The sequence below is a fragment of the Amblyraja radiata genome, chromosome 7, assembly GCF_010909765.2.
Source record: "Amblyraja radiata isolate CabotCenter1 chromosome 7, sAmbRad1.1.pri, whole genome shotgun sequence".
Lineage (NCBI taxonomy): Eukaryota > Metazoa > Chordata > Chondrichthyes > Rajiformes > Rajidae > Amblyraja > Amblyraja radiata.
This window is the reverse complement of record NC_045962.1, coordinates 24,381,667-24,400,981: the sequence shown is the minus strand read 5'-3', so window position 1 is coordinate 24,400,981 and position 19,315 is coordinate 24,381,667. Positions and strand designations below refer to the sequence as shown.

Genomic DNA, 19,315 nt, shown 5'->3' with positions numbered 1-19,315 from the left:
TTGTCTGTTCCTAGCGTATGAGTCGTGGTCGCACTGTCATTATTGTAATGCTTTGTTTTCCAAGGGGAAGGATGTAGATCAGTGCATGTTCCTTTAGCATAGTGACCTCACCACTACTAACCACTCCCCATTATCTTCAGTATAATTGTAACCTTCCCACCTCCAGCTCTCTCTCTAGCTCCAGTGACAGACCATGGACAGCTAGGGCACGAATGTGTATCAATATAAATGTTAGTAATAAAACCAGTTGTGAAGACATCGTGTGTTTCAACACTTCTTTACAGTGAATAAAGTGTGATTCTGATTCTGATTCTGATTCTGAAAAAGGGTCTCAACCTGAAACGCCACCTATTCCTTTTCTCCAGAGATGCTGCCTGACCCGCTAAATTACTCCAGCATTTTGCATCTATCTTCGGTGTAAACCAGCATTTGCAATTCCTTCCTGTTCAGAAATATGGCCTATGGCCAGCATTTTATGCTTTTGTTTCAGATTTACAACATCAGCAAGCTTTTGTTTTTTGTAATAGAAAGTAACATAAATGTAATATTTTCCCCAATGTTTGCACTTTTGTAGTTACATGAGCTTCAAAAATCTGTGATATATAATTTGATAAAAGTATATTGTATTTCTGATGTTATAATGGATTTTGTGTGGAAGCAGATAGACTTGCAATTCGACCAAGTTAGGGGAGAGGTTAAAACGTCTATGATGTTTATTTAAAAGATAATTCTAACTTGGAAATAGCGATCTGGAATTTCTTTAAGAGCTGTAAACATCGGCCAGGGTTGAACTTGCTCCACTCTTCACTAATTCAAAGGAGCATCCAATAAATTGAAATCAGTACATTTTAGTTACCGTGAAGACATTTTGTAGAATTTTGTTTTCCACAGGTAAATACACTCTTGCAATGAAATCATGTATCAAGCATCAAGTATCCTTTATTGTCATTCAGACTTTTCAGTCTGAACGAAATTTCGTACCTTGCAGTCATAACATAGAATAAAATCAAATCAAAATGAATGAGAACCTACTCAAAGTAGAGTGTCAGGTCTGTGGACAGTATTGACTGCTTCAGAAGCTGCATGATGTCACTGTACACTCTGGAGGAAAGACTTGCAAATATATTATGCCCCTGTAACGAAGGAGAGAGAATAAAGCAAGTTTCAAAATTTATGAATATTATCAAAATGTATCAAGCCAAATACAACGTGAAAGATTATTTTAGGTTTTGCACATTTCCTTATGATACGGGAGGAGGCTATTCAGCCCATTGTGTCTATGCTGGTTCCTGAAGTATTCTCAGTGGGTGGCACAGTGGCGCAATGGTAGAATTGTTACTTTACAGTGCCAGGGACCCGGGTTCGACCTTGCTGTCTGTATGGTGTTTGTACGTTCTCCCTGTGATCGCATGGGTTTGCTCCAGGTGCCCTGGTTTCATCCCACACTCCAAAGACATGCAGGTTTGTAGGTTAATTGGCTTCTGTAAGTTGCCTTTAGCGTGCAAGGTGGGAAAGTAGGATAACACAAACTAGTGAGCTGGTGATTTTACCCAATGCCATGTTTAGTCACTTTTTAAAAAAAAGTTTAAAACTTTTAACGTACATGGATAGGAAAGGTTTAGAGGGATATTGACCAAATGCGTGCAGATGGGATTAGTGTAGATGGGATATGTTGGTCGGCATGGGTAAGTTGGGCCTGTTTCTATGCTGTGTCATTATGATTCTATGACCTGTCCTGTAACGTTGTGTTCATTTTGACTAGAGTAATAGTTGGCATACTAAAATTTTAAAGACATTTGGAGATTGATGGTTTATGATCCAATAATGCCTAGACTTGCTCATAACAATAATGTGGAATCACAACCACATCATCAGAACAGCGTTCATTGGTTTATGCTCATTATCTCCCCGGCCCATGTCTTCAGTGCCTTACAGGATTAATTACAAATTCTAAGCTAACGGCAAAGCCTTTCATCTCCAACTGAAACTATCTATTAACAATTAATTGATATTGAAATGTTTTAATTTAAAATATTAATCTCAACACTATTTCAAAGTGCACATTTACAAAGGGATAATACGACAGTGTTTTTCTCAATGTCTGGAAACATTTTCAATCTGCAAACCTTTGAAATGGTACAACATTTTCAAAGTGACCTGTTGCAGACTCTCCAGTACAAACACAAAAGGAAAGGCAATGACAACATAATTAAAATGCAAACTGTGTAACATGAAAGATGGTACACAAGTTTTCCATATCTGTAGCATCACCACATTCTTTCTTGTTACTATTATGGTTTCTGTGTGGACTTTTGCCTGCAATGAATGATTTTTCTTTCGAAACATTCTTTCATATTAATATTTACCAAAGTAAATCTATTGAAATGCAGTATTCTGTAATGTTTTGCATCTGTAAGAGACAGTACAAAGTAGTCATTTAAAATAAATAGGGGAAATATATACAATGTGCTGGCGAAACAAAGAACTGCGGATGCTGCTTAATGCTGCTTAATGCTGATGTCAGAAGAAGGTTCTCGACCTGAAACATCATCTATCAGGTGTCCTTGAGACTCTTGAAAGGCGCCCATAAATAAAATGTATTATTATTATTATTATTATCCATGTTCTCCAGAGATGCTACCTGACCTGCTGAGTTATTCCAGCACTTTGTGTCCTTTTGTGTGCAAAGTGCTGGAGTTGCTCAGTGGGTCAGACATCTCTGGAGATGCTACGGACAGTCTGAAGAACCCTGATTGATGTGCCATAAGCTTAGAGTGATAGGTCTAATGAAGTTTCAACCTGGGACTTGCATTTGGAACTTGCCAGTACAACAACATTCATATCGTAATCGAAGAGCCGACAAAACCTGCAAAAGTTGGAATGTAATTCTACATTTTATTTCCATATTATTTTTTAAATAATGCCATTTGCAGCTTTCTCTTTCATCTCTTTCATAATATGAATGTTTAGGTTGAAGTTGCTGCATAAAATAGGCCCTTCAGCCAACTGAATCCATGCCAACCATGGAAACGTCACCTTATTCTCCAGGATGCTGCCTGACTCCAGCATTTTGTGTCTTTCTCCTGACTGGTTCTCTGTTATCCCACTTACTCTCCCATTCCTTACGCACCAGGGGCAATTTACAGAGGCCAATTAACCCACAATCCCTCACGTCTTTGGCATGTGGCAGGAAACCACGCATTCACAGGGACGACGTGCAAACACCATACAGACAACATCTGAGGTCAGGATCGAACTCAGGTCTCTGGGTGCTGTGAGGCAGCAGCTCTACCAGCTGTGCCACTGTGCCGCAAATCAATCATTGCATTCTGCCTCGTGATGTGCATTGGAATTTTATTTCGGAGTCACGTGAGTGACTACGTGAAGAACCCCGCCAGGACGCATGCGTGTCATATCGCTACACGCATTGCAACAAGTCACAGCAAGGGGGAACGACGTTCCCCTAGCGGCAAAATTTGAAAGCCAGGAACAGCAGGTAAGGAGACTCTACGTTCCAGAATTTGAAAGTCGGGAACAGCAGGTAAGAAGACTCTGCGTCCCTTCCACTTACCTTTTAGGTGGAGACATGGACCGGATCCATGAAGGCTGCGGGAGAGCTGGCGGGGGAGAACCGCGGAGTTGCGGACAGCCAGCAGAAACAGCAGCAGCCGACGGCACGGGAATCTTCTCAATTGGAGTCAGCTGTGCCCGACTTCGCTCCCGCTACGGCGAAATCCACTTCTCGGCCGGGCGGGAAAGCGAAGAGAAAGACCCCACGAATGCCGGACTCAGATGAGTCGGACTTTGAGGAGCCGCGAGCGGCCAGTGCACGTGAGCACCGGGGCCGGTTCGAGCGGACGGGGCAGTACGAGCAGCCGGGAGCGGCTAGTGCCCGAGAGCACTGGAGCTGGTTTGACCGGCTGCATGACGAGGAGCAGCCGCGAACGGCCAGTGCCCGTGAGCACGGGGGCCGGTTAGAGCGGTTGCTCCAGGAGATCCTCCAAAGTGGCAGACTCCGGGAGAGGGAGGCTAGCCACAGTGGGCACCCAATAAGCCCCACAGCGGTACCCCTTGCGGGGCTGCATAGTGTCTCCTCCTCGTCAGAGGAGAACACGGAGGATCTGTTCTGGATAGACTCTGAACGGGTCACAGAACCACATACCCCCAGTAGCCCTGGGGTGAAATAAGGCATGCTGGATATGGTGAACCAATTCTTCCAGCCAGACCTAACCGGGGAAGACCTGGAGCCCAAAATTGCAGCCAGTGTGGACTATTTGTCTAGTAACAAACTACAGACACAGGCTATGTCTGACGCCATTGCATGGCATTTACCCCCAGGTAACTGCAAGGCATTGCAAGTGCCTAGTGTTAACCAGTGTATCTGCAGACATATGGGGGCAGGTATCCGCAATACTGATCTCAAAATCCAAAACGTGCTCAAGGTATTGACGGCGGGAAGTCAATAACGGCAGCAGACGGGGTGGAACGACGTTCACCCGTAGCGACAATTTTAACCTGGACCTGCAGGTAAGAGCTGCGGTCTTTTTATGTTTTACCATGCTGATTGCAGGTGGAGAAACCAACGGGCTGCGACAAAGCTGGTGGGCTAGATGGGATCAGCTGTGCCCGATGTCGCCTCCACACCAGCGATATCCACTCCACGGAAGGGCAGTAAGGACAAAGCTGGAGAAGGAAGACCGCGGAGCAGCGGGCAGCCAGCAGCAGCCAGCGGCACTCAGATCACCGATAGTGGGATCAGCTGTGCCCGATGTCGCCTCCGCACCGGCCAGATCCACACGGCCTGCGGAAAGGCTAGACACAAAACAAACAAGGTCGTGGACTCAGAGGAGTCCGACTTTGAACAACCGCGGGCGGCCAGCGCCCGAGAGCGCTGGAGCGGGATGGAGCGGTGTATGGAGCTTTGCTCCAACGTGACAGACTCCGGGAGATGGAGTCGGGTCACTGTGGGCCCTATGATAAACCCACAGCAGTACCTCTTGAAGGGCTGCACAGTGCTTCTACCCCATCAGAGGGGAGCACTGCGGGTCAGTTCTGGGCTGACCTGGAAGAGGGGTCCGCAGAAGGAAAGACAAGTGTGCAGGGGGTGCAGGAACAAGAGAACCTGCGGGGACCTCCAACGCCAACCAAACCGAAAATCCAGACCCAGCGCGACAACAGCAGCGAAGAACCTACAAAAAGTAAACCTGCCATTGGTAACTATGGAGGTAGGTGGGTCTGGTTCCCTACAATATACAGGAAGCACGGAGATTGGGTGGAGATTACACTCTTTTCTGAATGCATGGAGCATGATAACAACCGATACTTACATCTAAAGCAGTATCCAGGGATATACAATAGAGTTTATACACAAGTACTGCCCTCCAACATATACTGAACCGAATGTTCGTGCCTTCTGATAAAGGAAAATCAAAAGCGCAAGCTGAACTGAAGCGGCTTTACATAAAAGGTGTAATTGAGAAAACTCAACACGAACCATTAGAATTCGTGTCCAATATATTTATCAAAAACAAAAAAGATGATGGTTATCGCATCATCATAGATCTGACAAAATAGATACCTTTGTTACTGCTTAACAATTAATTTCCAAAGGTTACTTCAATGGCCAGCATCGATTTAAAAGATGCTTACTATTTAGTGCCTATACGAGGTGACCACAGATGTTACTTAAAATTCAACTGGATGGGACAACTCTGACAGTATAAAGCACTGCCAAATGGGTTATCATCAGCCCCAGGCTGTTTCACAAAAATTTTGAAACCAGCCCTAGTGTTTCTACGGAAACGTACACACATGGTCATGGCATATTTAGATGACATACTCATTGTGGGCAAAACTTTGGAATTGGCCAAACAAACTGTCACAGCCACAAAAAAGTTATTTGGGAAACTGGGATTCATTTTTCATCCAGTTAAATCTAAACTAACGCCTTCCACTACTATGGACTATCTGGGGTTTCACCATTGACTCAGTTCACATGTGACTCTGCCTAAGGGAAAGGCTAGAGATTTAATAGAGGCTTGCAATAACCTCACTGACATCAGCAAACCATCCATCAGATTGGTAGCAAAAGTAATTGGCATAATGATGGCTGCCTTTCCAGCCACACAATTTGGACCTCTACATTACCAAAACTTACAGAGAGCAAAATACAAGCACTCTAAATTATGCAGGTCACTTTGACCGATCTGTGAAACTACCAATCAAGCTAAAATGGAACTAAAATGGTGGATAGATAACATCTGGCCTTGTTCCAAACCAATTATTGTCAGTAACCCTTCCATGGTACTACAAACTGATGCCAGTGCACTTGGGTGCGGAGCCACCAATACCATACCACCGTGGTAGCATACATCAACCACAGGGTGGAAACAAATCGACATCATGTGACAATCTGGCTATACAATTTGGCAATGGTGTATCCAGAGAGATATTTGGATATCAGCCACTTACCTACCAGGAAGACTAAATTCAGTGGCAGACACCAGGTCAGGCAAATTTAATGAAAACACCAAATGGATGTTGAATAAAATAGTATTTGCTGATATCACAGCAAATATGGAACACCAGATATCGATTTATTCGCATCCAGACTTAACCACCAGTTATCAAATTATGTTTCATGGGAACCAGACCCTGGGGCAGCGGCGACAGATGCATTTTTGCTGCATTTGGGGGGGGGGGGGGGGGGGGGGGGGAATTGTTTATTTACGCATTCCCTCCTTTTCCTGCCTCATCAGTCGGGTATTAAGGAAATACAACAAGACTCTGCATCTGGTATTGGTAGTACCCGATTGGCCTACACAACCATGGTTCCCAGTGGTATCAAACATGGTATCAGAGACATGAACATCCCGTCTGTTCTGGAATATCTGGCAGGCCTCCACTATGATGAGGGGCTCAGTTACAGTGCCATCAACTGCGCCAGAAGTGCCCTATCGACTTACCTATGGCAGGGGACAGAGCATTACACAGTTGGGACTCACCCACTGGTACAAAACTTATGAGGGGAATTTTTAATACTATCCCCAAGAACCAGATACTCCCAAATATGGGATGTAAGAATAATCCTGAAGATGCTCAGGAATTGGTCTCCAGCAACAGTTCTGTCCCTACACAGACTGACATTAAAACAGTCATGCTAATGGTATTGGTCACGGCACAGAGGATACAGTCACTGCAAAAACTAGACTGGACAACATGACTTCCTCAACAGAAAATATTACGTTTCATATTTATGAGTTAGTAAGCAGAACAGAAAGGGATCAGCAGGCCTCAATATACAATTAGGTCATATCCAACAGATGACCGTCTGTGTATAGTAAGACATCTGTCGTTATACATGGAGAAAACGAATATCCTAAGAGGCAATGAAAAGGCACATTTTGGTCAGCCACTAGCAACCACACCAAGAGTGACAGTCCAGACCATCTCAAGATGGCTGAAACAGGTGCTAACACAGGCTGGGGTGGATACTAATATTTTAAAATCTCTTTCCACCAGGGCTGCAGCAACATCGGCAGCAATACAGTTGGATGTACCAATGGACCAAATCCTCAAGGCAGCAGGATGGTCTGGAGGGGAAAACATTCCAATTATTTTATAATAAACCAGTAATGAAACCTGGAACGTTTGCAGAAACATTTTTAAGTTCTGTAAATTAATTTAAACCCATGAAAAGGGGTTATAAATTTGTGTTAACAAATTGTATGATTTCAATGTCGAATTCATGTCCAAATTATGTTAACACAATTCCTCCCACAGTCAAGGCAGACGTGATGCATGGACTCGTTTCCACGGCATGAAATCACAGAGCTTTAAAATCTTCACGTAGTCACTCACGTGACTCCGAAATAAAATAGTAAGATTAAACGAGAACTTACCAGTTTGAAGTTTGATCTGTATTTTATGAGGAGTTACGATGAGGGATTACGTGCCCTCCGCTCCCACCCTGATCATATACTTAACTGGTATCTCTTCTCTAATCTTACTATGTTTAGTCATTACAGTTATCTGTGATTTCACACCGCTGCTTTGAAGAATGACACGCATGCGTCCTGGCGGGGTTCTTCACGTAATCCCTCATCGTAACTCCTCATAAAATACAGATCAAACTTCAAACTGGTAAGTTCTCGTTTAATCTTACTATTAACTCGTAGAACTATTTGTACACTTTCTCTCCTCCTGTTCCGGCTGAGCTGGATGCAGTTCCTTATGTGCTTGGGGGCATCTAGTTTATCTTTCTAAAGAATACATGGTTATTTGGTTCAGACCTGATCTCACCGGACGACACAGTCAGAAGTGGACTCCCCTTGATCATTCCTTTCCTAAGGCCAAAGTAGCTGAGACCTCTTCCAGTGCCCCAATTATTGCCCAGCATACACGTTGATTCCAAATCCTACTGCTCTGTCTAGCATCATTTCACTTTGAGCTGGATCTTCAACTGCCAATCCCTCAGGGCATCTCTGACATACCAAGTTAAATTAGTTGATTTTTTTTTCTAACTTGGTATTCATTAAATTGCTCAGCAAAAAAAATACTTTCATTTTCGGAGTTAGTACTAAATTTGCTTATATGTGGAGGAGAGCATTGTCTCTTCTGAGGTAGAAATCCGTCTCAATCATTCCAGCCTTAAAAAAACATATTGTGCTGTGTCAGCGTGAATTTCCCAATAACCATCATTTGAACTCCTATCAAATTCATTAGAGTCACAGACACAAAATGCTGGAGTAACTCAGCGGGACAGGCAGCATGTCTGGAGAGAGGGAACGGGTGACGTTTTGGGTCGAGACCCTTCTTCAGGCCCTGTCATGCTGAGTTACCAGCATCTTGTGTCTATGTTTGGTGTAAACCAGCATCTGCAGTTCCCTCCTACTCATTTGAGTTTTAGTCAGGCAGCATGGAAACAGGCCTTTCGGCCCAACTCACCCATGTCAACCAAGATGCCTCGTCAAATCTAGTCCCATTTGCTTATGTTTGGCCCTCATCCATCTAAACCTTTCCTATCCATGTACCCATACAATGCTTTTCAATGTTTGGTTTAAATTAGTTTAGAGATACAGCGTGGAAACAGGCTCTTCGGCCCACTGAGTCCGCGTTGACCAGCGATCATCCTGTGAAACTAGCACTATTCTACACACAAGGGACAATTTACAATCTTTACCGAAGCCAATTAACCGACAAACCTGTGCGTCTTTGGAGTATGGGAGGAAAATGGATCACCTGTGGAAAATCCACGCAGTCACGGGGAGAATGGACAAACTCCGTACAGACAGCAGCTGGAGTCAGGATCAAAGCTGGGTCTTTGGTGCTGTAATGCAGCAACTCTACCGCTACGCCACCATGCCGCCCTTGTTTGTTCTTGTACAAAATCAATTAATACAGAATTTGTTTGTAGGCTCAATCCCAATACAGCAAGTATCGAGATTTGTCAGGGTTCGTTTTGGACACGGCAAAGTCCTTTCTTAGTTTAGTTTAGTTTAGAGAAACAGAGTGGAAAGAGTCCCTGAATGTAGTTTTGACTTTGCTTTCGCTCTCATCAGCACTCAGCAGTACCACCTGCAGAGATCTATTGTTTTTACATAGACAGCATAGTGGCACAGAGGTAGAGTTGCTGCCTCACAGCGCCAGAGACCCGGGTTCAATCTTGACTACGGGTGCTGTCTGTATAGTGCATTCTTCCTGTAAACACGTGGGTTTTCTTCGGGTGCTCCGGTTTCCTCCCACACTCTAAAGATGTGCATGTTTGAAGGTTAATTGGCTTCTGTAAATTGTCTCTAGTTAGGATAGAACGAGTGTATGGGTGATTGCTGGTCGCCGTGGACTCGGTGGGCTGAAGGACCTGTTTCCACACTGTATCTCTAAACTAAACTAAACCTTTTATTGGGATAAATGATTGATAGGAAATAACCAGGCTTCGTTACCTCACTCTGAAGAATCATTACTGCATGATTAAAATGATGAAGTTCTAACGTAGCAGAAGTGCCGTACAACTGTGCCAAGGCTGAGCCACTCCTAGAGGAAGCAAAATATCGTTTCAAAATTTCACCCAAAATACACCACGCACTCAAAGTTAAACATTTTCTCGCTTCTAGAATTAATCCTATTGAGTTCATTTTACTATCATGTTTGCTAATTGTTTCTTAAATTTGTTGACGTAAATGAAGAAGTGGTGCCACCCACATGTGCTAATTGAGCACCAAGGTTTGCCTACGATCCCAACCAACTGCTGGTTCTGAAGATGAAAACAAAGGGAATGTCAGTGATAGCGTAAAGAGAAACCAACTGCTGAAAGTAGCAGTAGTGCCCACTGTGTTTCCACGGGTCTCCACACTACGCAGGCACGCTCTATATTCCCTCTCCTTATTCCACACATAGAGGCAAACAGTACATGCGCGCACACACACTTTCTCCACACACTCATTTCCTCCACGTGCACTTTATCCACAGTCACTTTCTCCACACACTCATACACACTCACTTTCTCCACATATTGTAGGCCCCCCTCGGTCATGACTGACCATGGGTGATGCATCCTAGTTGTTGGCTGCTTGCTCCAAACCTCGGCTAGAGCAGCAGGTGATGTGTGGTCGGATGCAAGCCTGGGCGATGTCATATGGAGGACAGGCTGTTGCCCATGCAGCACGTCCCCCCTCTCCACGTCGCTGATCGATCCAAAGGAACAGCAGGGCCGTTACAGTTTGGCACCAGCGCCGTCGCAGGAGCTGCCAGAGCGAGGTTGTAGACAACGACGAACTGCCTTAGGGGCTCCGACTCCGGATTTTCTTGAGGTTTACTCCTGGAGCCTTTTCCATGACTGGATATGGCCACAAGGCAGTGGAGGTTTTAAATCAGAGTTTTCCCTCTCCTAGATGGACTGCCTTCCCAGGCTGACGAGCCCCATCTGCCCGAGACTCGTGGGGGCGGGAGCGTCTACCTTCCCGTGCAGGTCTATAGCACCTGCCCACCGCCCACACACACACACAAATATGCACACATACACTTTCTCCACACATACTTAATCCCAGAAACATTATCTGGTAAATTATCTGAAAATAATGTTGCACTTACAAAATCTTTTTCTCCAAAGTATGTTATAATACAATTGGGCAGGAATTCTTCATTCAATTTGCTAATTTCACTACTGAAGTTATCATTATTGATTACAAACTAACTTAGAGCATTAGAAAACAAAACTGAACTAAAGCAGAGTAACGTTACTTTTGAATTATTTTGTGTGGTTGCAACAGAGTTGGACAACTTAGTTGTGAAAAAGATCATTAGTAAGAGATAAAAATGCAGTATATATATATATTAGTACTTACTTTTCTTGGAAAGCATTGTTAGTGCCTCTGTGATCCAAATCGTGACACAAGCAGCCTACCATTAGACCAAGAACTTCTGTGTCTGTTAGAATATCCTGAAAATCGGCAGTCTGGCAAAACAAAAATATATACAAGGTTTATAAACTGTTAGCATTGTTGGTCACCCCTGCAATCCCTCTCTTCCCCCCGAGTCATCCTACTAGTTCCCCTGTTTACATCCTTGTATCCCTTTGTTATCCCTCTTCCCCAGCCAACAATGGGCCATCATGGACTCCACCCATCCTCAGTCTTCTGTTGCTGATCCTGATTTGTCCTGGCCTTTTCTCACTTCCAGTTCCCTCCCCTCTACTTTCAGCATGAAGAATGGTCCTGACCCAAAACTTCACCAATCCTTTTACTCCATTGATGCTGCCTGAGCTGCTGAGTTACTCCAGCACTTTGTGTCTATCTTTGTTTTCGGTTCATAAGTTCATATTTATAGGAGCAGAATTAGGCCATTTGGCCCATCAAGTCATTTAATCATGGCTGATCTATGTTTCCCATTCAATCACATTCTCCTGCCTTCTTCACATAACCCCTCACTGATCAAGAATCTATCAATTTCCACGTAAAAATATCCATTGACAGCCTCCACAGCCTTCTGTGGCAACGAATTCCACATATTCACCACACTCTGACTAAGGAAATTCCTCCTCATCTCCTTTCTAAAGTTGCATCATTTTATTCTGAGGCTATGGCCTCTGATCCTAGACTCTCCCACTAGTGGAAACATCCTCTCCACATTCATTCTATCCAGGCCTTTAACTCACCAAGATTTAAAGTGAGCTCAATTGTAGGAAAAAGAATTATCTCTAGTAAATCTAATTGCAATAAATTTAGCTCACAGCTCCATCTTTAGGTGGGCATTAATATTCTGTTATATTTGTACACCAGGTGCAGCTCTAAAGAGTTGTAAATTTTCTTAAACAGCAAGAAAGACTTGAAGCAAGTATTCTAGACTACCAAAACAAGAGTCACACATTTTGCATTGTTTGTCATGTTTTTTTAATCAAATATTGATTAATAGTAAGATTAAACGAGAACTTACCAGTTTGAAGTTTGATCTGTATTTTATGAGGAGTTACGATGAGGGATTACGTGAAGAACCCGCTCAGCGCGCATGCGCGGCATACTTCCAAGCAGCGGTGTGGAATCACAGATAGACACAGTTATTTGAAGTAAACATAGTAAAGAAAAGGAGACATCAGTTATTAGTTTGATGCATACAATGAGGGGGGGAGCGGAGGGCACGCAATCCCTCATCGTAACTCCTCATAAAATACAGATCAAACTTCAAACTGGTAAAGTCTCGTTTAATCTTACTATTTTACTTCGGAGTCACGTGAGTGACTACGTGAAGACTTCAAAGCTCTGTGATTTCAAACCGTGTAACAGTTTTATTTCACTCACTGCCGAAGTTCTTGAGGGAGGAAGTGTTATCGTAATCAACCAATGAATCTGTTTTTCGAGAAACAAAAAGGTATTTATTAACAATAACAAAATAATTGCTCCCCTGGGCTTAAATTAAATATTTGCAGCTTGTAATATTCTGGCTGCAAATAAATCAGGTTTCGTCAACGGCTTGTTATAAAAAGTTCTGAATGTCGTTTCCCTCGACCATCCTGCTGTATTCAGAATATGGTCAACCGGTACGTCCATTCTCTCGGCCGTTGATGTAGATGCTGCCCTAGTGGAATGAGATTTAAATGTATTAGTATCTATTCCGGCAGCCTTCAGTACCTGTTTGAGCCATCTTGAGATGGTTTGGCTCGTTACCCGGCCATGAGGTTTCTTGTGGCTGACCCATAAGGCTTTTTCACTCCCTCTGATATTATAGGTTGTGTCGATGTAATGTTGTAGATGGGTCACAACACACAACTGTGGCTCTGGTGGGTAGGCCCGGAATACCACTACTGGATTGGCTGTTCCTGGCCTGCTTTGTTTCACCAGACCCTGTATGCTGAATGCAATCTGATCTGGGGTGGTCACCATGTTGTCCAGCCTCAGCATGTGTAGAGACTGGACCCTCTGAGCGGATATCAGTGCCATCAACATGAGTGTCTTTAGTGTAGCTTGCTCGAGGCCGAGGGATCTGGCTGGTGGCCATTCCCTGAGGTATGTCAGGACCACACTGATGTCCCAGATGTGGGTATACCTGGGCTTAGGGGGCTTGATGTTGTAAATGCCCTTCATTAGTTTTACCACCAGTGGATGGGATCCCATCGCCTGTTGTCCTGGCGGTGGCTTGAGATAAGCAGAAAGCGCACTGTGTTGATGGCACTGTAGCTGATCCCTTCATCATGGTGTAGATGGGCCAGGAACTCCAGTACATTGGTGGCTGTGGCTGTTGCATACGTTGTCCCTGTTTCCTGGCAGTACTTCTCCCATTTTTTGATGCTGGTTAAGTACTGCCTCTTGGTGGATGTTCGAAGGGATGCCGACATGGTGGTGATGGTTTGTTCGGACAGTCCCAGTTCTAGGTAAGGTCTGTTCAAAACCTGCAACCCAGGAGATTGATTTTCTCATGGCATGGGTGGCTTATGCCTGATACTGGTTGAGTTAATAATCCTGGATCACTGGGAAAAACCATTGGTGATTCAACCACCATGTCATGCAGGACTGGGAACCATGGCTGTGTAGGCCAGTCGGGCACCATCAAAATACCCGAAGCAGAGTCCATCTGTATTTTGCGAAGTACCCGACTGATGAGGCAGAAGGGAGGGAAAGCATAGAAGAAGAATGAATGAATGAATGAATGAATACGTTTATTGTCATTGCACAAACTGTGCAACAAAATTCCATTACATCTCCTCCGGTTAAAAAAGAAAAATTAAATTAAAAAAAAAAAAAAAAAATACAAACACGACAACCATTAACACATATGTACACTTATTAGTAAAATAATAAATAAGTATTTTAAAAGAGTTTAAAAGAATTTGGCGGCATTTCTTGGAATTATATTTTGCTTCCCCAGTGTTCTCTGTTGGAATTTAGCTCTTTTATCGCACATGGGTAGAAACTATTTTTAAGTCTACCGGTGCGAGCCTTCAGAGACCTGAATCGCCTCCCCGAGGGTAGCAGAGTAAAAAGGTGGTTGGCAGGGTGGGATGTGTCCTGCTTGATATTTGTGGCCCGGCGCAAGCATCGAGCCTTGTATATGTCATCCAAGGAGGGCAGTTGGGCGTTTGTAATGCTCTGCGCAGTTTTTATAATTCCCTGCAGCGCCCTCCTCTCAGCCACAGTACAGCTGGCAAACCACACCAGGATTCCATAGGAGAGGATACTTTCCACGGCGCATCGGTAGAAGGACAGCAGCAGCGGCTGTGAGACGTTTGCTCTCCGCAGAGACCTCAGGAATACAGCCGCTGATGTGACTTCTTCACGAGAGTGACGGTGTTCATTTGCCATTTGAGGTCCTGGGAGATGTTTATTCCCAGGAACTTAAAGCCGGTGACTCTCCACCATGTCTCCTTTGATGTATAAGGGAGCAGGTTCCTCTCTCCTCTTCCTCCTGAAGTCAACGACCAGTTCTTTTGTCTTTGATGGGTTGAGTACCAGGTTGTTTTTGGTACAACAGACAGTCAGTTTTTGGACTTCATCCCTGTAGGCAGACTCGTCGTTGTTGTTTGTCAGTCCCACCACAGTCGTGTCGTCCGCAAACTTGATGATCCTGTTTGTACTGTGTGTTGGTATACAGTCATAAGTGTATATTGTATACAAGATGGGACTCAGCACACAACCTTGTTGCGCTCCTGTGCTGAGCGTCAGGACTGGGGAGTAATTGGACCCCATCCTGACAGTCTGTGGGCGGTCTGTTAAAAAGTCCTTAATCCATCCGCATGTGTTTGCATTAACACCCAGATCAGACAGTGTGTCCACCATTCTGCTGGGGATGATTGAATTAAATGCAGAACTAAAATCTACAAATAACATCCTCACATATGAGCCAGGACGCTCCAGATGTGTCAGTGCAGAATGTAGAGCTATGTTGATGGCATCCTCCGTTGACCTATTAGCTCTATATGCAAACTGATGCTGATCCAGGGTGTATGGGAGTGAGGACTTAATGTGGGCCAGGACCAGCCGTTCAAAACACTTCATCACCGTTGAAGTGAGAGCAACAGGTCTATAGTCATTCAAGCTGGTAATGGATGTTTTTTTGGGTACAGGCACGATGGTAGCAGTCTTAAAGCATTTAGGGACCATGCATGTTGACAGAGAGAGGTTGAAGATGTCGCTAAAAACCTCCGCTAACTGGTCTGCACAGTCCCGCAATACTCTCCCTGGGATGCCATCTGGTCCAGCAGCCTTCCTGGGGTTGACCCTGCAGAGTGTTCTTCTGACGTCCTCCGTACTCACAGTGAGTGGCACAGTGAGTGCCAGGTCGTCAGTGCTGGGTGCGGCTGCAGGTGCAGGCTCCGCCTCATTCAGCTCAAAACGGGCGAAAAAATGGTTGAACTCCTCAGCTAGCGAGTTGTTACTGCTGCAGATGATCTTGTAGTTTGTGAGTTGCTGAATGCCCTGCCAGACACGCCGAGGGTCCCTCTAGTTAAAATACCCCTCTAACCTTCTTCCATAGGCTGTCTTTGCCTCTTTAATGGCTCTCTTTAGTTTAGATCTGGCAGTGCTGTACAATTCATCATTGCCAGATCTAAAGGCTGAGTTGCGTTCCCTCAGTAGCTTCCTGACATCCCTGGTCATCCATGGTTTGTTGTTTGGATAGCACCTGACCTCCCTGTCGACAGTGACGTTGTTGATACAGTTCTGTATATAGAACATGACTGTGGATGTATATTCTTGTATGTCCTGGTTTGCAAACAAGTCCCACTGGGTGCGCTCAAAATAGTCCTGAAGTTGGGCGGCAGCACCCTCGGGCCAAGTCTTTATGCTTCTCACACTGGGCTTGGTTCTCATAATGAGAGGTCTGTATGCCGGGGTGAGAAAGAGTGATAGATGGTCAGACTGGCCGAGGTGAGGGAGAGAGGAGGCTTTGTATCCATCCCTAATGTTGCTGTACATGTGATCCAGTGTATTTTGACCTCTCGTCGGACACGTGACATGCTGGTGGAATTTAGGGAGGACAGTTTTTAGATTAGCCTGGTTGAAATCTCCAGCCACGATGAAAATCCCATCAGGGTGCGCAGTCTGTAATTTGTTGATTGATGCTAGCAGGGTGTTCGGTGCTAGCTTGACGTTGGCACTTGGTGGAATATAAACAGCCAGAATAACGACAGCTGTGAACTCCCGCGGCAGGTAGAAGGGTCGACATTTCAATGTAATAAACTCCATGTCTGGTGAACAATGTCTCTCGACAACGTTTACATTTGTACACCATTTGTCATAGGAGTAAATACATAGCCCCCCTCCTCTGCTCTTACCAGAGTCACTGCTCCTGTCGGCCCGGTGTGCTGTGCGACCTACCAGACTGATGGCCTCGTCCGGGATCCCAGCGTGAAGCCAGGTCTCAGTTACCACCATGATCGAGCAGGTTTGTACAGTTGTGTTTTCTTCAGTGATCAGCTCCAGCTCGTCCATCTTGTTGCTGAGCGATCGGGCGTTCGTCAAAAAGATGCTGGGTAGCGCTGGTCTGTAAGGATCTTCCTTTAGCCTAGCGTGAATGCCGGCTCGACAACCGCGCTTCTGCCGCCTCTGTCTGCGCCGCCTCCCCCACCGTCCTTTCGGTAAGGTGATCCACTCGGACTCCGCTGGGTGGGTGATTTCTGGCGGGATATAATCGTTGTGGGAGCTTCTTGCGAACTCTAGTTCGCTACACAGCGTCCCAATCCTTAGAAGGTCCTGCCGGTTGTACTTCGAGTCGCAGGTCCACAGACAAACGGACAAAACAGACAAAAACAACAACATCCACACGGGGGAGAGCAAAGCCGCTGCATTCAGGTGCGCCGCCATTTTCCGCCATTTTCCCAATCCAGCGTGAAAGCATCTACCGCTGCTGCCTCTGGGTCTGGTTCCCATGCGACATACATAGGTACCTGGTGATTTAGCCTCGATGCAAATAAATCAATATCTGACAGTCCATATTGCTTAATAATTTTAGCAAATACTTTAGGGTTTAACATCCATTCGATGTTATCATTGAATTTGCGTGACCTGGTGTCTGCCACCGTGTTTAGCTTACCTGGTAGGTAAGTAGCTGATAGCCAAATATGTCTTTCGACACACCAATGCCAAACTATGTTGACCAATTTGTCGCATGATAATGATTTTATGCCGCCCATATGGTTAATATAAGCCACCACCGTAGTATTATCAATTTGTAACCGAACATGCAAGTGCCGCATATTAGATACATATGCTTTTAAACCATAAAAGGCGCCCAACATCTCTAAATAGTTAATGCCCAGTGTGAGTAGTAATGATGACTCTATGTTAGTCCATCTCCCACCTGTGCTGGATATGGAGTTAGTTGCTCCCCAGCCTTGAGCACTGGCATCTGTTTGAATAACTAAAGTGGGGTTAGTGATAATGATAGGGCTGAAACTATGCCAAACGTTTTCTGCCCACCACTGTAGCTCTGATATTGCTGCAGTGGGTAATTTCATGATACGATCATAGTGACCTTTATGTCGTTTTAGTGCCTGTACCTTTGCTCTTTGTAAATTTTGATAGTGCAAAGGTCCGAATTGTGTAGCCGGAAATGCTGCTACCATTTTCCCAATTATTCTTGCTACTTGTCGGATAGTTGGTCGCTCGTTGACCATTAGATTGTTGCATGATTGTGCTAATTCAACCATTTTTGCCTTTGGCAAGGTAACAGTCACATGGACTGAGTTAATTGTGAAGCCCAGGTAGTCCATGATAGTGGATGGCTTCAACTTAGATTTATCTGGATGTAGGACAAACCCCAGCGTTTCCAGGAGCTGTTTTGTAGCTGATACTGCTGCCACAGCCAATTCCATCGTTTTCCCTACTATCAGAATATCATCCAGATATGCCATGACAATATGTTTTTGTTTTCTTAGTATTGCCATGGCTGGTTTCAATATTTTGGTAAATAATCTTGGGGCTGAAGTTAGCCCATGGGCAATGCTTTATACTGCCATAGCTACCCCATCCAGATACATTTTAGGTATCTGCGATGATCCTTGTGTATGGGTACTAGATAGTAAGCATCTTTGAGATCAATGTTTGCCATGAAGTATCCTTTGGAAATCAGTTTTTTAGCAGTAACAAATGTCTCCATTTTGAAATGTATATACTTAACAAATTTATTTAGTGATGTTAAGTCAATGATGATGCGACAACCACCATATTTTTTGGTTTTAGTGAATATATTCGATACAAATTCCAAAGGTTCATGTTTGGTATTTTCGATGACCCCCTTTGAGATAAGTCTCACCAGTTCAGCTTGTCCCTCACGTTTCTCTTTGACGGAGGGAGAAAATACCCTTTGGGGCCAATGTTGAACTGGCCGCGATTTTTCTGACATGAATTGTATTTTATATCCACTAATGCTGTTGAGTATATACTTGTCACTCGTGACATTACCCCCTGCTGTTTTGAACAAGTGTAATCTCCCCCCTGTTAGTAAAGAAACCTTACTCTCTATATGCTGGCAGGAACCAGACCCACCTACCTCCAGGGTTATTGTCGTTTCTTCTGTTTCCTTATGTTCCTGAAGATTTTGCTTGTCTGACGTGTTGGCGATGTTGGGGGTTGGCGCATTTTCCATGGGGTCCGCTCTGGGCCCTGGTCTAAAAAAGATCTTTGGGGATAAAATGCGGTCCTTGAGCTTTCACCAGTCCCATATTGAGGACGTCGACTGGTGGATGCCGTGGGGTGCTGCCGCTTGGGTATTGTAGGTCTTGGTTTGCTCATCCCGGGGCCTGCCCTCATGAGGTTGAAAGTTTTTGATGCCTCTTCCATGTCCCTCAACTTTTTGCTGAGGTCCGTCCCGAATAACAGAGCGTCTGTCT

At 44.7% G+C, this 19,315-nt stretch overlaps 1 protein-coding gene across 1 annotated transcript in view; it reads right to left on the bottom strand.

Annotated features, from left to right (window-relative positions):
- The window catches only part of pde11a (phosphodiesterase 11A), a 189,825-nt gene that overhangs the window by 43,727 nt on the left and 126,783 nt on the right, over positions 1 to 19,315 (bottom strand). Inside the window, exons 13-15 of the mRNA XM_033023867.1 lie at positions 11,343 to 11,452; positions 9,942 to 10,032; positions 1,033 to 1,133 (exon numbers count right to left, since the gene is read on the bottom strand). Coding sequence (XP_032879758.1) covers positions 1,033 to 1,133; positions 9,942 to 10,032; positions 11,343 to 11,452 — 302 coding nt within the window. The remainder of the gene's footprint in view (positions 1 to 1,032; positions 1,134 to 9,941; positions 10,033 to 11,342; positions 11,453 to 19,315) is intronic.